Source organism: Engystomops pustulosus, chromosome 5 (assembly GCF_040894005.1).
Source record: "Engystomops pustulosus chromosome 5, aEngPut4.maternal, whole genome shotgun sequence".
NCBI classification, from domain to species: Eukaryota; Metazoa; Chordata; class Amphibia; order Anura; family Leptodactylidae; genus Engystomops; species Engystomops pustulosus.
The window spans coordinates 124,665,886-124,683,709 of record NC_092415.1 but is presented as its reverse complement, the minus strand read 5'-3'; the positions used below and the strand labels follow the sequence as shown (position 1 = coordinate 124,683,709).

General features: G+C 50.1%; 1 protein-coding gene across 4 annotated transcripts in view; it reads left to right on the top strand.

Annotated features, from left to right (window-relative positions):
- The window catches only part of MOCOS (molybdenum cofactor sulfurase), a 551,645-nt gene that overhangs the window by 440,445 nt on the left and 93,376 nt on the right, over nt 1-17,824 (top strand). The window contains exon 13 of one of the 4 annotated variants that reach the window (XM_072152960.1): nt 1,221-1,862. The exons of the other annotated variants lie outside the window; for them this stretch is intronic. Within the exon in view, the coding sequence (XP_072009061.1) occupies nt 1,221-1,251 (31 nt within the window). The 3' untranslated portion in view covers nt 1,252-1,862. Of the gene's footprint in view, nt 1-1,220; nt 1,863-17,824 lie in introns of those variants that run through there. 4 annotated transcript variants of the gene reach the window in all.

Here is a 17,824-nt window from a genome sequence, read left to right as displayed (position 1 = left end):
AATACCTTAATGCCAACACATGCAATTTGAGGTTTACTTATACGATGGACCCCAGGGAAATTGTGTTCCTTGATTTACACTTGTCATGCATTCCAGGGTGTAGGATTGACTCCACCACACACCGAAAGCCCACTGCAGGCAATACCATTTTGCATGCTAGTTCACAGCACCCCTTACATACAATTCAGGCAATTCCTGTTGGGGAACCCTGCAGGAGATTGAAGAAGAGGGGCTATCCAGACTGGTCCCTCAAACGGGCTTACAGTAGAGTCAAAACAAAAGATAGACAGACATTACTTTTTCCACATAAGGATGACACATCCCCGAACAGACAAGGCTCCCTACCTTTGAATTCCACCCCTACATTAGTACTCCAATACAGCCCGCAATTTAAAGCCATTTCAGAGATTATCCACCGACACATTCCATTATTACATTCGGATCCAATTTTGGAACAGATTTTGAATAAGGGCTGCAGGATTGTGTCAAGAAGGGGCCATAGTTTGGGTAACCTGTTGTCACCATTGCTTTTTACTCCCAAGGCCAAACACACATGGTTATCCACAGAAGGCTTTTATAAATGTGGGTCAAATAGATGTACAACTGGTAAATTTGCCTTGGGTAAGACCAAGTTCTTTACTGACAGCAGTGGTCAGAGACGGTACCCGATAAAAGGCTTTATTAATTGCAACTCTAATAACGTAGTATAAATCATATACTGTAACGAGTGTAATTTGATCTATTTGGGGCAAACCATGCGTAAATTTAAAACAAGATTTGTAGAGCACCTATATGATATTTCCAACCCGTTGGGCCGCAATCTATCTGGTGCTTCAAAGCACTTCGTTCAGATACATAAAAGTGATGTCAGCTCTCTGCAAACATTTGCCTTTGAAAGGATGACTAAACGCATCAGAGGGGGAAGTATAACATCCCAGTTACTGAACAGAGAGGCATATTGGATGCTTACTTTGGAAACTTGCTATCCACAGGGACTCAATGCCAGACGTGAACTCATGTATCACTATTAAGCCCCCTTCCTTTCCCTGACAAGCAGGTAATATGTGTTATCGTTGTCCACTAGTATCATTAACCTGTTCATGCTGTTCTCCTGCCTCTGTCTCTCTATTTTGTACTAGTCCATTTTTTTGTTTTTAATACCTTTGAATATGTTATAATTTTCATTTTTCTCAGACACTAATTGTTTCATCTTATTCTAGATGCCCACCCCACCTATTTTACCAAGGATGAAGCGCCTTCGGCCTCGCTGCGCTGATCCCGTACACCGGACCCATATTCCGAATACAAGGCTGCGAATCTCCAAGCGCCTCTGAATCTCCGCGGCGACGCCGAACGAGGATTTCCTTTTCAATTCCTACAGGCGTCTTGTGCCCATGACTACTTGTCAGCTGACGAGGCTGTTATGGATACGGCGTGGTCGCGTGATTTCCAAACCACGTGACACGCACCATTCGCTCAGTAGGTGATGCAGTTTGCCATGGAGACGGCGTGGTCACATGACCCCGCGACCACGTGACACGCATCCACACGCTACCCAACAACGAGTAAAATGCTACGAGTACACGTTACCGTGTACCTATTGTCATGTTACAGCATTTTATGTAATAGTGACTTACTCACCTTGTTGCTGTTATAATATGTATTGATGCTCAATGTGGCCATGGCCTTGATTGCAAATTGACTTCCGTTTGGGGGTGGGGCTTAGTGGCTTGGTTTTAGTATTTAATGTTGGTTGGATTATTTTGTGTCAGCTATGACTAAGGACGGTTAACCCGCCCGAAACGCGTAAGCTGTTGTTGTTTCCCCACATTGTGGATGTTGCATTAATGTTGCACGAATAAAGGACTTCAAATGCATTGCCTGGAGCTTGGCTGAGCCGTCATTTCGTCTATCTTGGATACTTTACCCAAGCAGAGGGGAGGCCCGTGCCTCGCTCGGCATGCCCTAATACGGGAGGTGAGCTGGTTTTTTGCTTACATTTTAGGGGCTGACTGTGGACTGGGGGGGAGGGGGCTGTCTGTTTATTTTGGCGGGCTGTCTGGACTGTGGAGGGGGCGGGGGCTGTCTGTGTGAAGGGAGGACTGGCTATAAATTGGAGGGGGGCTGGTTGTGACTATTGGGGGGTTGTCAGTGGACTGGGGAGGGAGCTTTCTATGGACTAGCAGGGAGCTGTCTATTGACTGTGGGGGGGGGGGGGGGACGTGCTGGTAATATGTATATACTGAGTGGGCATGTGCAGGGGCTATCTATATACTCAGTGGGCATGTGTACGGGCTATCTACTGTGTATGTGTATCTATCCACTGAGTGGGCACATGCATGGGTTATCTATGGTCTGAGTGAGCACGTACAGGGGCTCTATATAGTGAGCGGGTACATGCAGGGTCTACAGTTAGAGATGGGCGAATCGATTCTAATGATTCTAACTTCGGTTAGAATTTCAGGGAAAATTCGATTCGCTACGAAGCCGAAGTTTACGCTTATTCGCGGGTTGGTTTTTTCCCCCTCATGTTTCTGCTAAATGGGCATGAGAACAATGTGTTACATGGGGCAGAGAACTCTGGGAAGGAGAAAGCAACACCCCCGATGACATCTGCAGAACAGTAAGCCAATCAGCGACCGGCAGGTTTATGTGATGTCATACAGCCCTATAAAACCAGCCATTTTCTATCTCAGCACTTCACACTTCATGTTGTAGCGTCCAGCTGCTGCTATTGTGCTATGCGATTCTTGCTGCAATCCCTCGCTGTTCTCTAAGGGGGATCTGTATACCCCAAATAGCAGTTCTGTTTAGTGACAAAATCGAATTGGAAGAAATCTGTTTGACTTTCATGCATCTGCAGTAGCGATTGGTGGGCCAATCCCTGGTTGTTCTTTAAGGGGGATCTGTACACCCCAAATAGCAGTTCTATTTAGTAACAAAATCGAATAGGAAGAAATCGGTTTGACATTCATGCATCTGCAGTAGTGAGCTGTCAGTTGTCGGGTATCTGTATAACGCACATTGCAATACCTTTTGGGGGCTCTAGTTTACAGCCAGATTTACGTGTGAAATCCTCATAATTTATACAGTGATTTTCGCTGAAATTACACTATCAGTTGTGGGGTATCTGTATAACGCACATTGCAATACCTTTTGGGGGCTCTAGTTTACAGCCAGATTTTCGTGTGAAATCCACATAGTTTATACAGTGATTTTTGCTGAAATTACACTGTCAGTTGTGGGGTATCTGTATAACGCACATTGCAATACCTTTTGGGGGCTCTAGTTTACAGCCAGATTGTCGCGGGTGGTCCCGCGACCCATATCGCGGGTCGCGGGCTCACCCGTGCCCCCCGAGCCTCGCAAGCGCGGTGCCGGCGCGACTCACCTCTCCCCGCTCCGGAATCGCTGCCAGGTTCCGGCCGCGCGCGTCCCCGTCTCCCAGGGCGCGCGCGCGGTATCTTCAGGGAATTTAAAGGGCCAGTGCACCGCTAATTGGTGCACTGGCTGATCACTTCCCCTTTTAAAACTCTGCACCTCCCTCACACTCTGGCCGGATCTTCGTGCCTCATAGCCTTAGAGAAAGCTCTGTTGCGATTTGCCTGCGTTCCAGTGTCTCCTGGGTTCCAGTGTCCCCTGCGTTCCTGTGTCTTCTGCGTTCCTGACTCCCTCCGTGTTCCTGTGTTGCCTGACTACCTCCGTGTTCCCGTGTACCAGTGTCCCTCCGTATTGCTGTCGTGAGTTCTGTGTTCCCGTACCCTTCTGCTTGGACCCCCTGTTGCTGACCCCGGTTTGGATTCTGACATTGCATCTCTGCCGCCTGCCCTGACCCTGTGCCTGGACTGTGACCACGAGCTTGACTGCTGTTTCCGTACCTCAACCTTGGCCGCCACTGCAGACAAGTCACGCCTGTGGAACGACCTGGTGGTACCACGCCGCAGCTTGTCTAACCCGCTTTGCGGCGGGCTCTGGTGAAAACCGGGTACCACTTAGACTCCGGTCCCAGGTAGTGGCTTGAGCCATCGTCTGCAGTGGTCCAGCGGATCCACATCCCGCAAGCCTGACAGTAAGATCCGGCCATGGATCCCGCCGAGGTTTCGCCTCCCAGCAAGCCAGACCTTGCCACTATTGTAATCCACCAATCCCGGCAGATTGCTGCACAGCGTGATCAATTGGAGCAAGTCACCGCCATGCTGCAACAACTGCTAGCTAACCAGCAACAGGTTCCTGAGGCTGCTATTGCGACTCCTTCTGCACCGACTGCTCTACCTGCTGTTGAACCCAGAATGCGGCTGTCCATGCCCACCAAGTATGATGGCAATTCCAAGATGTGCAGGAGCTTTATAACTCAGTGCTCTCTGCACATAGAACTTATGCCAAGCCAATTTATCACGGAGCGTGCCAAGGTGGCGTTTATAATCAGCCTTCTCTCTGGGAAAGCCCTGGCCTGGGCTACTCCCCTTTGGGACCAGAACGACCCAGTCACGGCTTCCCTTGCGGCCTTTCTGTTTGAATTCCGGTCTGTATTCGAGGAACCGGCTCGGGCCTCCTCCGCTGAGTCTGCCTTGCTGAATTTACGTCACGGGACTTCCTCCGTCGGAGAGTACGCCGTTCAGTTCCGCACCTTGGCGTCAGAACTCTCCTGGAACGACGCGGCTTTGTCGGCAGCTTTTAAGAAGGGTCTATCTTCTCAGGTTAAGGACGCTCTGGCCGCTCGTGATCTGCCATCCTCTCTGAGTGACCTCATCTCTCTGGCCACCCGAATTGATGTGCGGTTCAGAGAGCGTGCTGAAGAGTTACGTTTTGAACAACTCCCACTCCGTCCACGACGCCCCCCTCGCCTAGCTCCTACCTTCCAAAGACCATTCCAGCCTCCGGTCACACTACCTGCAGAGGAGTCTATGGAAGTGGACAGAGCCAAATTGTCACCGCAGGAGCGTACCAGAAGACGCCAAGGAAACCTCTGCCTCTACTGCGCTAGTCCTGAGCATTTCCTTGGGTCTTGTCCCATTCGACCCCAACGTCCGGGAAATGCCAGCACCTAGGGTTCTTGGGAGAAGCGTCCCTAGGTGTGAGCAGTGCTTCTCCACGCTTGTTGATTCCGGTGCTTCTCAGTGTTGGTACCGGCAACCAGACCCAAGTTTCTGCCTTCCTGGACTCCGGCTCCGCGGGGAACTTCATGGATGCCGCACTGGTTTCCCGGTATCACTTTCCAGTGGTCCTACTTGACAAGCCACTGGTTATTTCCTCAGTTAGCGGACAAGTCCTCTCTGATCCGGTGCGATATCGCACTAAGCCTTTAACTATGCAAGTCGGTGCTCTACACAAGGAGAAGTTGTCCTTCCTGGTGCTACCTCGCTCTACTTCGTCTCTCCTGCTAGGTCTTCCATGGTTGCAGAGCCACGCACCAGTTCTTGATTGGAGGACGGGAGAAGTTCTTTGTTGGGGCCCGGATTGTCGGTCTCGTTGCTTAGAAGTTCCTCACCCTGTACCTGACTTGCCAACTACCTTGGGCGACAAGTCTCTGAAGAACCTTCCTGCGTGCTACCGAGACTATGCCGATGTTTTTTCTGAGAAGCAAGCGGAGGTTCTGCCTCCACACCGTGCCTATGACTGCCCCATCGACTTGCTACCGGGTACGTCTCCTCCTCGAGGACGAGTGTATCCGTTATCAGTGTCTGAGACCGAAGCCATGTCTGCCTACATAAAGGAAAATTTGGAGAAAGGATTCATCCGGAAGTCTTCTTCCCCCGCTGGAGCTGGTTTCTTCTTTGTATCCAAGAAGGATGGGTCCCTCCGTCCGTGCATTGATTACCGCGGCCTCAATAAAGTCACGATAAAAAACCGCTATCCCTTGCCTCTCATCACCGAACTCTTTGACCGCCTACGGGGTGCCAAGGTTTTCACCAAGCTGGATCTGCGAGGGGCATACAACCTCATTCGTATTCGGGAAGGCGACGAATGGAAGACAGCTTTCAATACCCGTGACGGACATTTTGAGTATTTGGTAATGCCCTTTGGTCTCTGCAATGCTCCAGCAGTATTCCAGGAGTTTGTTAATGATATTTTTAGAGACCTGCTCTACTCCTGTGTTATAGTCTACTTGGACGACATTTTGGTGTATTCTTCAGATCTTTCCTCTCACCAAAACCACGTCCGGCAGGTTCTCAGACGCTTAAGGACTAACCATTTATACGCCAAACTCGAGAAGTGTCAATTCCACCAGAGCAGTCTTCCGTTTTTGGGATACGTCATTTCTGGCCAGGGACTCCAGATGGATCCTTCTAAATTGGCAGCCGTACTTCAGTGGCCTCGCCCAGTGGGACTGCGTGCTGTTCAGAGATTTCTGGGCTTCGCCAATTACTATAGACAGTTTATTCCGCACTTCTCTTCACTTGTGGCTCCTATTGTGGCATTGACTAAGAAGAATGCCAATCCTAGACAATGGTCTCCAGCTGCTGAGGAAGCCTTTACTAAGTTAAAATCTGCCTTTGCCTCTGCGCCAGTACTTACAAGACCAGATACGGAGAAACCTTTCCAGTTGGAGGTTGATGCTTCATCCGTCGGTGCTGGTGCAGTTCTTACTCAGAAGGGGCCCAAGGGTCGTACCTTCACCTGCGGGTTCTTCTCGAAGACATTCTCTCCTGCCGAGAAGAATTATTCCATTGGAGATCGGGAACTGTTGGCCATAAAGTTGGCTTTGGAGGAGTGGCACTATCTCCTGGAGGGGGCTCGTCACCCGGTTCACATTTATACCGACCACAAGAACCTCCTGTACATTCAGACCGCTCAGCGACTGAATCCTTGTCAAGCCCGTTGGTCTCTTTTTTTCTCCCGATTTGATTTCTTAATCCATTTCCGTCCTGCGGAGAAGAACGTTAAGGCAGATGCGCTCTCCCGTGCTTCGGATGTGGTTGGAGAAGACCCTGTGCCCAGTCATATTGTGCCTCCAGAACGTCTGGTCCTTGCAGCTCCAGTGGACCTTAGGCAGCTTCCACCAGGCAAGACATACGTCAGACCTGCCCTTCGTAAGAGGATCCTGATATGGGAACATTGCTCTCGTGTGGCTGGACACCCTGGAGTGCAGCGTTCCATAGCCCTTATTTCCCGTTATTATTGGTGGCCAGACCTGGCCAAAGATGTGCGGGATTTTGTGGGTTCCTGCACCTCCTGTGCCCGAAATAAGTTATCACGCCTTAAACCTGCCGGTCTCCTGATGCCGTTGCCGATACCCAGCCGCCCGTGGACTCATGTGGCAATGGACTTTGTCACTGATTTGCCATCATCCTCGGGGAATACTATCATCTGGGTGGTAACCGACCGGTTCTCGAAGATGTCCCATTTTGTCTCCTTGCCAGGTTTGCCATCTGCTCCGCGTCTTGCCAGCCTGTTCTTCTCCCACATCTTTCGGCTGCATGGACTCCCATTGCACATTGTTTCGGACCGTGGGGTCCAGTTTGTCTCCCGTTTCTGGCGATCCCTGTGTAACCATCTTCAGGTGAAATTGGACTTCTCGTCAGCATATCATCCTCAGTCGAATGGACAGGTAGAGAGAGTCAATCAAACCCTGGGCTGCTACCTTCGGCACTTCGTCTCGGCCTGCCAAGATGACTGGTCTTCCTTGTTGCCTTGGGCGGAGTTCTCGTATAATTCCCTGGACTCTGAAGCTTCTGGTTCTACTCCCTTCTTCATCGTTTATGGACAACATCCACGTCCTCCTCTCCCTCTGCATGTGTCCACGGAGGTTCCTGCTGTTGACGAGTTGGTACGAGACCTTAAGACCATTTGGGAACAAACTCGCCTTGCGTTGAAGCAGGCTTCCGCCCGTACCAAGCTCCAAGCGGATAAGAAACGCAGGCCATCTCCTGTTTTTTCTCCTGGGGACAAGGTCTGGTTGTCAGCTAAATACATCCGGTTAAAGATTCCTGGATACAAGCTTGGTCCACGGTTCTTAGGTCCTTTCGAGGATATATCCCTTCCACCATGCGCATCCCGAACTCCTTCCATGTCTCTCTACTCAAGCCTGTTATTCTGAACCGCTTCTCCCGGCAAGTACCTCCTCCTGCTCCGGTGGCTGACTCCTCAGATATTTATGTGGTAAAGGAGATCCTCGACATGACCGTAAAGGGTAAGCGGTTCTTCTTGGTTGACTGGAAGGGGTTCGGGCCTGAGGAGAGATCTTGGGAGCCTGAAGACAACTTCCTGGACCATGATTTACTACAGAGATTTTTACAACCCAAGAAGAGGGGGAGGCCGAAGGGGGGGGGGTACTGTCGCGGGTGATCCCGAGACCCATATCGCGGGTCGCGGGCTCACCCGTGCCCCCCGAGCCTCGCAGGCGCGGTGCCGGCGCGACTCACCTCTCCCCGCTCCGGAATCGCTGCCAGGTTCCGGCCGCGCGCGTCCCCGTCTCCCAGGGCGCGCGCGCGGTATCTTCAGGAAATTTAAAGGGCCAGTGCACCGCTAATTGGTGCACTGGCTGATCACTTCCCCTTTAAAAACTCTGCACCTCCCTCACACTCTGGCCGGATCTTTCTGCCTCATAGCATTAGAGAAAGCTAGGTTGCGATTTGCCTGCGTTCCAGTGTCTCCTGCGTTCCAGTGTCTCCTGCGTTCCAGTGTCTCCTCCGTTCCTGTGTCTTCTGCGTTCCTGACTCCCTCCGTGTTCCTGTGTTGCCTGACTACCTCCGTGTTCCCGTGTACCAGTGTCCCTCCGTATTGCTGTCGTGAGTTCTGTGTTCCCGTACCCTTCTGCTTGGACCCCCTGTTGCTGACCCCGGTTTGGATTCTGACATTGCATCTCTGCCGCCTGCCCTGACCCTGTGCCTGGACTGTGACCACGAGCTTTACTGCTGTTTCCGTACCTCAACCTTGGCCGCCACTGCAGACAAGTCACGCCTGTGGAACGACCTGGTGGTACCACGCCGCAGTTTGTCTAACCCGCTTTGCGGCGGGCTCTGGTGAAAACCGGGTACCACTTAGACTCCGGTCCCAGGTAGTGGCTTGAGCCATCGTCTGCAGTGGTCCAGCGGATCCACATCCCGCAAGCCTGACAGTGATTTTCGCTGAAATTACACTGTCAGTTGTGGGGTATCTGTATAACGCACATTGCAATACCTTTTGGGGGCTCTAGTTTACAGCCAGATTTACGTGTGAAATCCACATAGTTTATACAGTGATTTTCGCTGAAATTACACTGTCAGTTGTGGGGTATCTGTATAACGCACATTGCAATACCTTTTGGGGGCTCTAGTCTACAACCAGATTTACATGTCAAATCCACGTAGTTTATAAACCACTATGTCAGAAAGGTGGCTGGTGGAGCAGGCAGAGGTGGCAGCACAGTAAGGGGATGTGGCAGCAGTGGTGACTCTGTGACGCCAGAACTGCCTTTGTCATCTAGTGGTAGTGTGTTGATCAACAACTCAAAGGTTGTTGAATGGTCGACTAGGTCATCCAATTCCTCAAATATAACATCTGACAACCCCAGCCAAGAGTCCATAGGTTCCTCTGAAGCAACAGTTAGTTGGCATGGCCCAGGAGCAGGTCAGCAGCCCTCACCTGTCCTCAGCAGGTTCTGTCCTGTTCCTTTCCCGCAGCCAGAGAGCTACTAGGTGGTCTGGGCTCCGCGCCACCATTCAGCGAGGACGAAGTGTTTGAGTACAGTCACTAGCTGCTTTGCAGTGAAGAAGTGGGGCAGACTTCCGCTGCTTCCTGCAGTAGGCAGGCTGTGCATACTGACATCGGTGAGGAGAGTAGCAGTGACCGGGAAACGCAGATTGACGATGATGTAGCCGATCGCACTTGGGAGCTGGGTGTAGCAGGGGATTCATCATCGTCAGGCGAAGAGAGTGTCAGCTTGCGGAGCAGGCAGCAAGTCACTACTGTGGCTGTGAGTCAGCAGGGTGGCAGCAGTGCGAGGACGGGAGCCAAACATCCGTGGGGTACAAATCCCGGTTTGCAGGCCCAAATGGGCAGTGGCACAGGGGCTCAGCTAGGCAGCGGCAGTAGTAGTCGCTCAGTGCAGAGTGTTGGCGGTAAAATTACCACCTAAGTGGTGTGGCAGTTTTTTGTAAAGACACCAGAGGAGCCAAGCGTGGGTATATGTCGAATCTGCGGGCAGAAAGTGAGGCGTGGCCAGGGAGCTAACCTTGGCACAACGGCCCTGAGCCAACACCTTCAGCGTCACCATCCAATGGCCTGGGAGAAACACGTGTCAGATGCGGTCCATCCTGCAGGCACAGCAACAGCAGCAGCAGCACCTAGTGGCACACATGCTGTTTCAGCAAGTCAAGGCTCCAGCACCTCTGCCGAAGGGAGCTGTTGGTCTTTGACATCATCTCCCGGTCCAGATGGTCCTGCTCCTCGCTACGCATGGCGCCAGCAGTCGTTGAGCGAGGTGATTAGAAAAGGACAACTCTATGCGTCCAGCCATCCTAAGGTGCAGCAGCTCACTGTGCTCTTGTCGAAGTTGTTGGTACTGCAGTCTCTCCCTTTCCAAGTCGTGGACTCTGCATCCTTCAGAGAACTAATGGCTTGTGCCGAACCGAGGTGGAGAGTTCCAAGCCGCAATTTTTTTTCCAGAAAGGCTGTGCCAGCCCTTCACCAATATGTACAACAGAAGGTGGGCCAGTCCTTGAGCTTATCAGTTTCTTCCAAGGTGCACGGCAGCGCGGACATGTGGAACTGTAATTATGGTCAGGACCAGTATATGTCCTTTACGGCCCACTGGGTGAATGTGCTTCCCTCCCAGCCACGCCAACAACTTCAACAAGAGACGGCGCTTTCTCCTCCACGTTGTCAAACTGCTGCTCCTGCGCCAGTGTCCGCCTCCTCCTTCTCCACCACCACCTCAGCCTCCACAAGTGCTGCTCCATCATACCACATGTGCAGGGCACAGCGGTGTCACGCAGTTCTACACCTGGTTTGCCTGGGCGAACGAAGTCACACAGGGGAGGAACTGCTCCGCGTCATGCAAGAAGAAATCAATGTGTGGCTTTCTCCGCGACAACTAAAAATCGGAACCATGGTGACAGACAATGGGAGGAACATGGAGTCCGTGCTGCACCGGGGAGGGATGGTCCGTGGCGCACGTGCTCAATCTGGTAGACAACAAGTTCCTGAAGTCTTACAGCCATCTGCAAGACATTTTAAAAATGGCCAGGACATTGTGCACGCATTTCAGCTATTCTTACAAAGCCAAGCACACCCTACTCGAGTTGCAGCGCTAGAACGGCCTACCCCAACATAGTCTGATATGCGATGTTTCCACCTGTTGGAATTCCAGCCTCCATATGTTAGACCGCCTGTATGAACAGAGAAAAGCCATTAATGATTTTTTGATGATGCAAGTGGACCGTAGTACTCCCCTGTGTAACTTTGATGTCAGCCACTGGCAGCTTATGCGTGACACCTGCCGTTTGCTCAGGCCTTTTGAAGAGGCCACGTTATTTTTCAGTCGCCAGGACTGCAGGATGAATAACGTCATTCCACTGCTTCATGTCCTGGAACTCATGCTGTAAAATCTGTCTGGTCAGGGCACTGGAGAAGTGGAGACTACATCTCATGGCCACATGAGTCCGGTGGGGGCTGAACTGGAGGAGGAGGACATTGGAGCACAAGCAGAGTCTGGTGCAATTTGTGGTTTTTCTACACAGGTGACAGGAGAGGAGGAGCAGGAGCATCCGGAGGAGGTAGAAGATGAGGCAGATGACCCAGAAGCAACGTGGCAGTATACTGTGGATATGGAGACAGGGAGTCCCTCAGAGTCACTTAAGCAGATGGCCCGCAGCATGCTGCTTTGCCCAACTAGTGACAGCCGAATAGTCAACATCTGGCATAGGGATGACTTTTGGCTCTTCACGCTCTTGGACCCTCGCTACCGGTCCAAAATGGGTGACTTTTTTCCTGCTGCCGAGAGGAAGAAACAACTGGCATACTACACTCACCGGCCACTTTATTAGGTACACCTGTCCAACTGCTCATTAACACTTAATTTCTAATCAGCCAATCACATGGCGGCAACTCAGTGCATTTAGGCATGTAGACATGGTCAAGACAATCTCCTGCAGTTCAAACCGAGCATCAGTATGGGGAAGAAAGGTGATTTGAGTGCCTTTGAACGTGGCATGGTTGTTGGTGCCAGAAGTATTTTAGAAACTGCTGATCTACTGGGATTTTCACGCACAACCATCTCTAGGGTTTACAGAGAATGGTCCGAAAAGGAAAAAACATCCAGTGAGCGGCAGTTCTGTGGGCGGAAATGCCTTGTTGATGCCAGAGGTCACAAGAGAATGGGCAGACTGGTTCGAGCTGATAAAGGCAACAGTGACTCAAATCGCCACCCGTTACAACCAAGGTAGGCAGAAGAGCATCTCTGAACGCACAGTATGTCGAACTTTGAGGTAGATGGGCTACATCAGCAGAAGACCACACCTGGTGCCACTCCTTCCAGCTAAGAACAGGAAACTGAGGCTACAATTTGCACAAGCTCATCGAAATTAGACAGTAGAAGATTGGAAAAACGTTGCCTGTTCTGATGAGTCTCGATCTCTGCTGCGACATTCGGATGGTAGGGTCAGAATTTGGCGTCAACAACATGAAAGCATGGATCCATCCTGCCTTGTATCAACGGTTCATGCTGGTGGTGGTGGTGTCATGGTGTGGGGAATATTTTCTTGGCACTCTTTGGGCCCTTTGGTACCAATTGAGCATCGTTGCAACACCACAGCCTACCTGAGTATTGCTGCTTACCATGTCCATCCCTTTATGACCACAATGTACCCAACATGTGATGGCTACTTTCAGCAGGATAATGCGCCATGTCATAAAGCTGGAATCATCTTAGACTGGTTTCTTGAACATGGCAATGAGTTTACTGTACTCAAATGGCCTCCACAGTCACCAGATCTCAATCCAATAGAGCATCTTTGGGATGTGGTGGAACGGGAGATTCGCATCATGGATGTGCAGCCGACAAATCTGCGGCAACTGTGTGATGCCATCATGTCAATATGGACCAAAATCTCTGAGGAATGCTTCCAGCACCTTGTTGAATCTATGCCACGAAGAATTGAGGCAGTTCTGAAGGCAAAAGGGGGTCCAACCCCTCACACAGTTGGCCGCTGCCTATGTGCGCCATTGTCCATCCTCTGTCAGGTCTGACCGGGGGATTCCTGGCAGTCATTGCTCAAGTACTTCTACTACAGCTGCTGTGGGACCTGGGGGGGGTAGGAGCAGTAGCAGTTCCATCAACAGTCGCTTTAGTCTGGATTCCTTAATGAGCAATTTCTTTCACCTGCCTAGTGAGGAGGGTAGCCGCCACCGGCAGCAGCAGCAGGATATGAAGCCTACTTGGACAGCACTTTACCACTTAAGGTAGAGGATCCCATGGACTACTGGGCAGCCAAACTTGATGCGTGGCCGCAACTTGCGGTGTTTGCAGTAGAGAAGCTGTCCTGCCCGGCCAGTAGTGTGGCATCAGAGCGGGTGTTCAGTGCGGCGGGGCCATCGCTACCCCCAGGAGAACCCGCTTGTCCACCCGTAATGTGGAGAGACTGACCTTTGTCAAGATGTATCTGGCTTGGATCGGCCAGGATTTCAACTCACCAATGCCTAATGCATCAGATTAGTTCAGCCATGACGCCTCCTCCAAACGTTGAGAAATGAGTCGGGGTTCTAACTACCTGCCTCAGCTACTATTCTGATGCTGCCACCCGCCTGATGCCACACATCTGCTGCTAGTTGCACCATCTGCCTCCTACCATCTTTACCAGGGACTGGAATTGTCCGCCACCTCCACACTATATCATTGTGCCACTCTGCGGGCACCTGCTGCTGCTGCTTCTGATGCCGCCTTCACACTATATCATTGTGCCACTCTGCGGGCTCCTGCTGCTGCTGCTTCTGATGCCACCTTCACACTATATCATTGTGCCACTCTGCGGGCTCCTGCTGCTAATGATGCCACCTTCACACTATATCATTGTGCCACTCTGCCGCTCTTGCTCCTTCTGATGCCACCTTCACACTATATCATTGTACCACTCTGTGGGCTCCTCCTGCTGCTGCTTTTGATGCCACCAACACACTATATCATTGTGCCACTCTGCGGGCTCCTGCTGCTACTAATGCCACCTTCACACTATTTCATTGTGCCACTCTGCGGGCTCTTGCTGCTTCTGATGCCACCAACACACTATATCATTGTGCCACTCTGGGGGCTCCTCCTGCTGCTGCTGCTACTGATGCCACCTTCACACTATATCATTGTGCCACTCTGCGGGCTCCTGCTGCTGCTGCTACTAATGCCACCAACGCACTATATCATTGTGCCACTCTGCAGGCTCCTGCTGCTTCTGATGCCACCTTCACACTATATCATTGTGCCACTCTGCGGCCACTCTGTGGGCTCCTGCTGTGGCTGCTTTTGATGCCATTAACACACTATATCATTGTGCCACTCTGCCGCTCTTGCTGCTTCTGATGCCTACTTCACACTATATCATTGTGCCACTCTGCGGGCTCCTGCTGCTGCTACTGATGCCACCAACGCACTATATCATTGTGCCACTCTGCAGGCTGCTGCTGCTACTGATGCCACCTTCACACTATATCATTGTGCCACTTTGCGGGCTCCTGCTGCTGCTGCTTTTGATGCCACCAACACACTATATCATTGTGCCACTCTGCGGGCTCCTGCTGCTTCTGATGCCACCTTCACACTATATCATTGTGCCACTCTGCGGGCTCCTGCTGCTTCTGATGCCACCAACACACCATATCATTGTGCCACTCTGTGGGCTCCTCCTGCTGCTACTGATGCCACCTTCACACTATATTATTGTGCCACTCTGCGGGCTCCTGCTGCTGCTACTGATGCCACCAACGCACTATATTATTGTGCCACTCTGCAGGCTACTGCTGCATCCGAAGCCACCTTCACACTATATCATTGTGCCACTCTGCGGGCTCCTGCTGCTACTGATGCCACCTTCACACTATATCATTGTGCCACTCTGCGGGCTCCTGCTGCTGCTGCTTTTGATGCCACCAGCACAATACATCATTGTGCCACTCTTTGATGTTATAGTGGGATCTTGGCCCTCAGCTCAGTCCTTTCGAGCTGGCACAGACGTTACCTTGTCAGGCTGCGTTCCCGCTTCGCTTATTTGGGGAAGTTGGCCTATGTAAGTGCACATGGAAGTGAAGAGTGAAGCGATTCTAAGAGCCGCGGCTGTCATGTGCGTGTCATACTAAAACACAGCATTGTTTGAAGACCAAACCACGCTCCCTATGCATATTTAAGCATGGCACAATGTTCTACAACACACTACAGGCTCTCTGCAGCCAGGAAATGCCTGTTTTTTAATGTGATTCGTTTTGATTCGATTCGGGTCGAATCAAATTTTTTCGAAAAATTCAGCTTATCGGTTCGAATTTAATTCGCCCATCTCTATCTACAGTTATGGCCATAAGTTTTGAGAATGACACAAATATGATCTGTTGCCCTATGGTTTTTATATGTGTTTGTCAGATGTTTTTATGACATACAGAAATACAAGTGAAATAATATTACAGCATGAGTAACAAAAGCTTTTATTGACAGTTATAATGAGTTAATGCAGCAATTCAATATTTGCAGTGTAGACCCTTCTTCTTCTGTAGCTCTGCAATTCTCCTTGGCAGCGCTCAATCAACTTCTGTACCACATCCTGACTGATAGCAGTCCATTCAATGCTTGCATTTTGTCACAATTTGTTGGTTTTTGTTTATCCACCCGTCTCTCGATGGTTGACCACAAGTTCTCAATGGGATTAAGATCTGGGGAGTTTGCAGGCCATGGACCCAAAATCTCTATGTTTTATTGATTGAGCCATTTAGTTATCCCCTTTGCTTTATGGCAAGGTGGTCCATCACGCTGGAAAAGGTATTATTGATCACCAAACTGCTCTTGGACAGTTGGGAAAAGGTGCTCTTGGAGGACATTCTTGTACCATTCTTTATTCATGGATGTGTTTTTAGGCAAGATTGTGAGAGAGCCAAATCCCTTGGCTGAGAAGCAACCCCACACATGAATGGTTGCAGAATGCTTCACAGTTGGCATGAGATAAGACTGGTGGTATCGCTCACCTTGTCTTCTCCGAAGAAGCTGTTTTCCAGATGTTACAAACAATCGGAAAGGGGATTAATCAAAGAAAATGACTTTACCCCAGTCCTCAGCAGTCCACTCCCTGTACCTTTTGCAGAATATCAGTCTGTCCCTGATGTGGCTTCTTGGCTGCCCTCCTTGACACCAGGCCTTGCTCCAAGAGTTTTTGCCTCACAGTGCAACATTGGAACCTCTCTCCTTGAATTCCTTGATGATGCGATAGATTGTTGACTGAGGTGCAATCTTTCTAGCTGCGATACTCTTCCCTGTTAGGGTGATGCCACACATGGTGATTTTGGTCCGTTTTTAAACATCTGCTTTCAGTCCGTTTTTGGCTGTTTACCACGCATTTGGCTGCTTACAACCTGTTTATCTATTAAGGTAATTGGGAAAAACGGACCAAAAACCAGGCCAGTTTTGTGCAGTGCAATGATGACTGCGTGTGTTTCTTTAGAGATAACCATGGTTAACAGAAAAGAAACAATGATGCCAAGCACCAGTCTCCTTATAAAGTTTCCAGTGGTGTGATTCTTACTTAATCATGACAGATTGATCTCCATCCCTGCCCTCATCAACACCCACACCTGTGTTAATGAAGCAATCACTTTTAACCAATTTTAAGGCAGGCCTGCAATGAAGTTGAAATGTGTTTAGGGGGAAAAAGTTCATTTTCTAGGCAAATATTGACTCTGTAATTAATTACTGATCACTCTTTATAACATTCTGGAGTATATGCAAATTGCCATTATAAAACCTGATGCAGTAGACTTTGTAAAAATTGACATTTGTATAATTCTCAAAACTTTGGCCATCTACTGATCGGCATGTGCAGGGACTATCTATATATCTAGTGTGCATGTGCAGATGCTTTCTATATACTGATGTGCCAATGCTTTGATAAAGTTCGCTAAAATGTAACTTTTATTAGGCTGTGTATAAAATGTACTTTTATCTCACACAAATGCCTAGGCCCTATAACATAAGAGCCATCAACAATTTACTGTTCTAGTAACTGACCCTGAACCTGATCCTTCACGTTTCACCGAGTGTCACATCCTCATGGGTCTTTTATTTCACTATTTTAATGTGTCATCAAGTCAGCAAAAAATGTGCTAAAAAACCTCACCTTGGCTTATACACAAGTCAATAAAAAAATAAACTTACATACTCAGCATGGTTCTGATGCTCGCCGCGGTTCCTCTTCTGTCTTCACCGCAATGCTCTGGTCCCCACAGCTCCTCACCTGTCTGCTGTAACAAGCCGCAGAGACGCGGCCATGTGCTCTGCCGGCTGCATGGCCGCGTCTCTGTTACAGCAGACAGAAGAGGAGCCACAGGGACCGGAGCATCGTGAAGAAGACAGAAGAGGAGCCATGCCGAACATCAGAAGCACGCTGAGTATGTACGTTTATTTTTTTTAAGTGCTGGGCAAACTGGGGGTAGGCTGTATACTAGAGGGGGCTGGCTGTATACTAGAGGGGCTGGCTGTATACTACTAGGTGCTTGCTGGTTAAATACTGGGAGGCTGTGAACAATGCATTTCTCACCTTCGGCTAATACTCGAGTCAATAGGTTTTCTCAGTTTTAGATGGTAAAATTATGGGCCTCGGCTTATACTCGGGTCGGCTTATACTCGAGTAAATACCCAGTAATTAAAATAAAAGTCAACAGT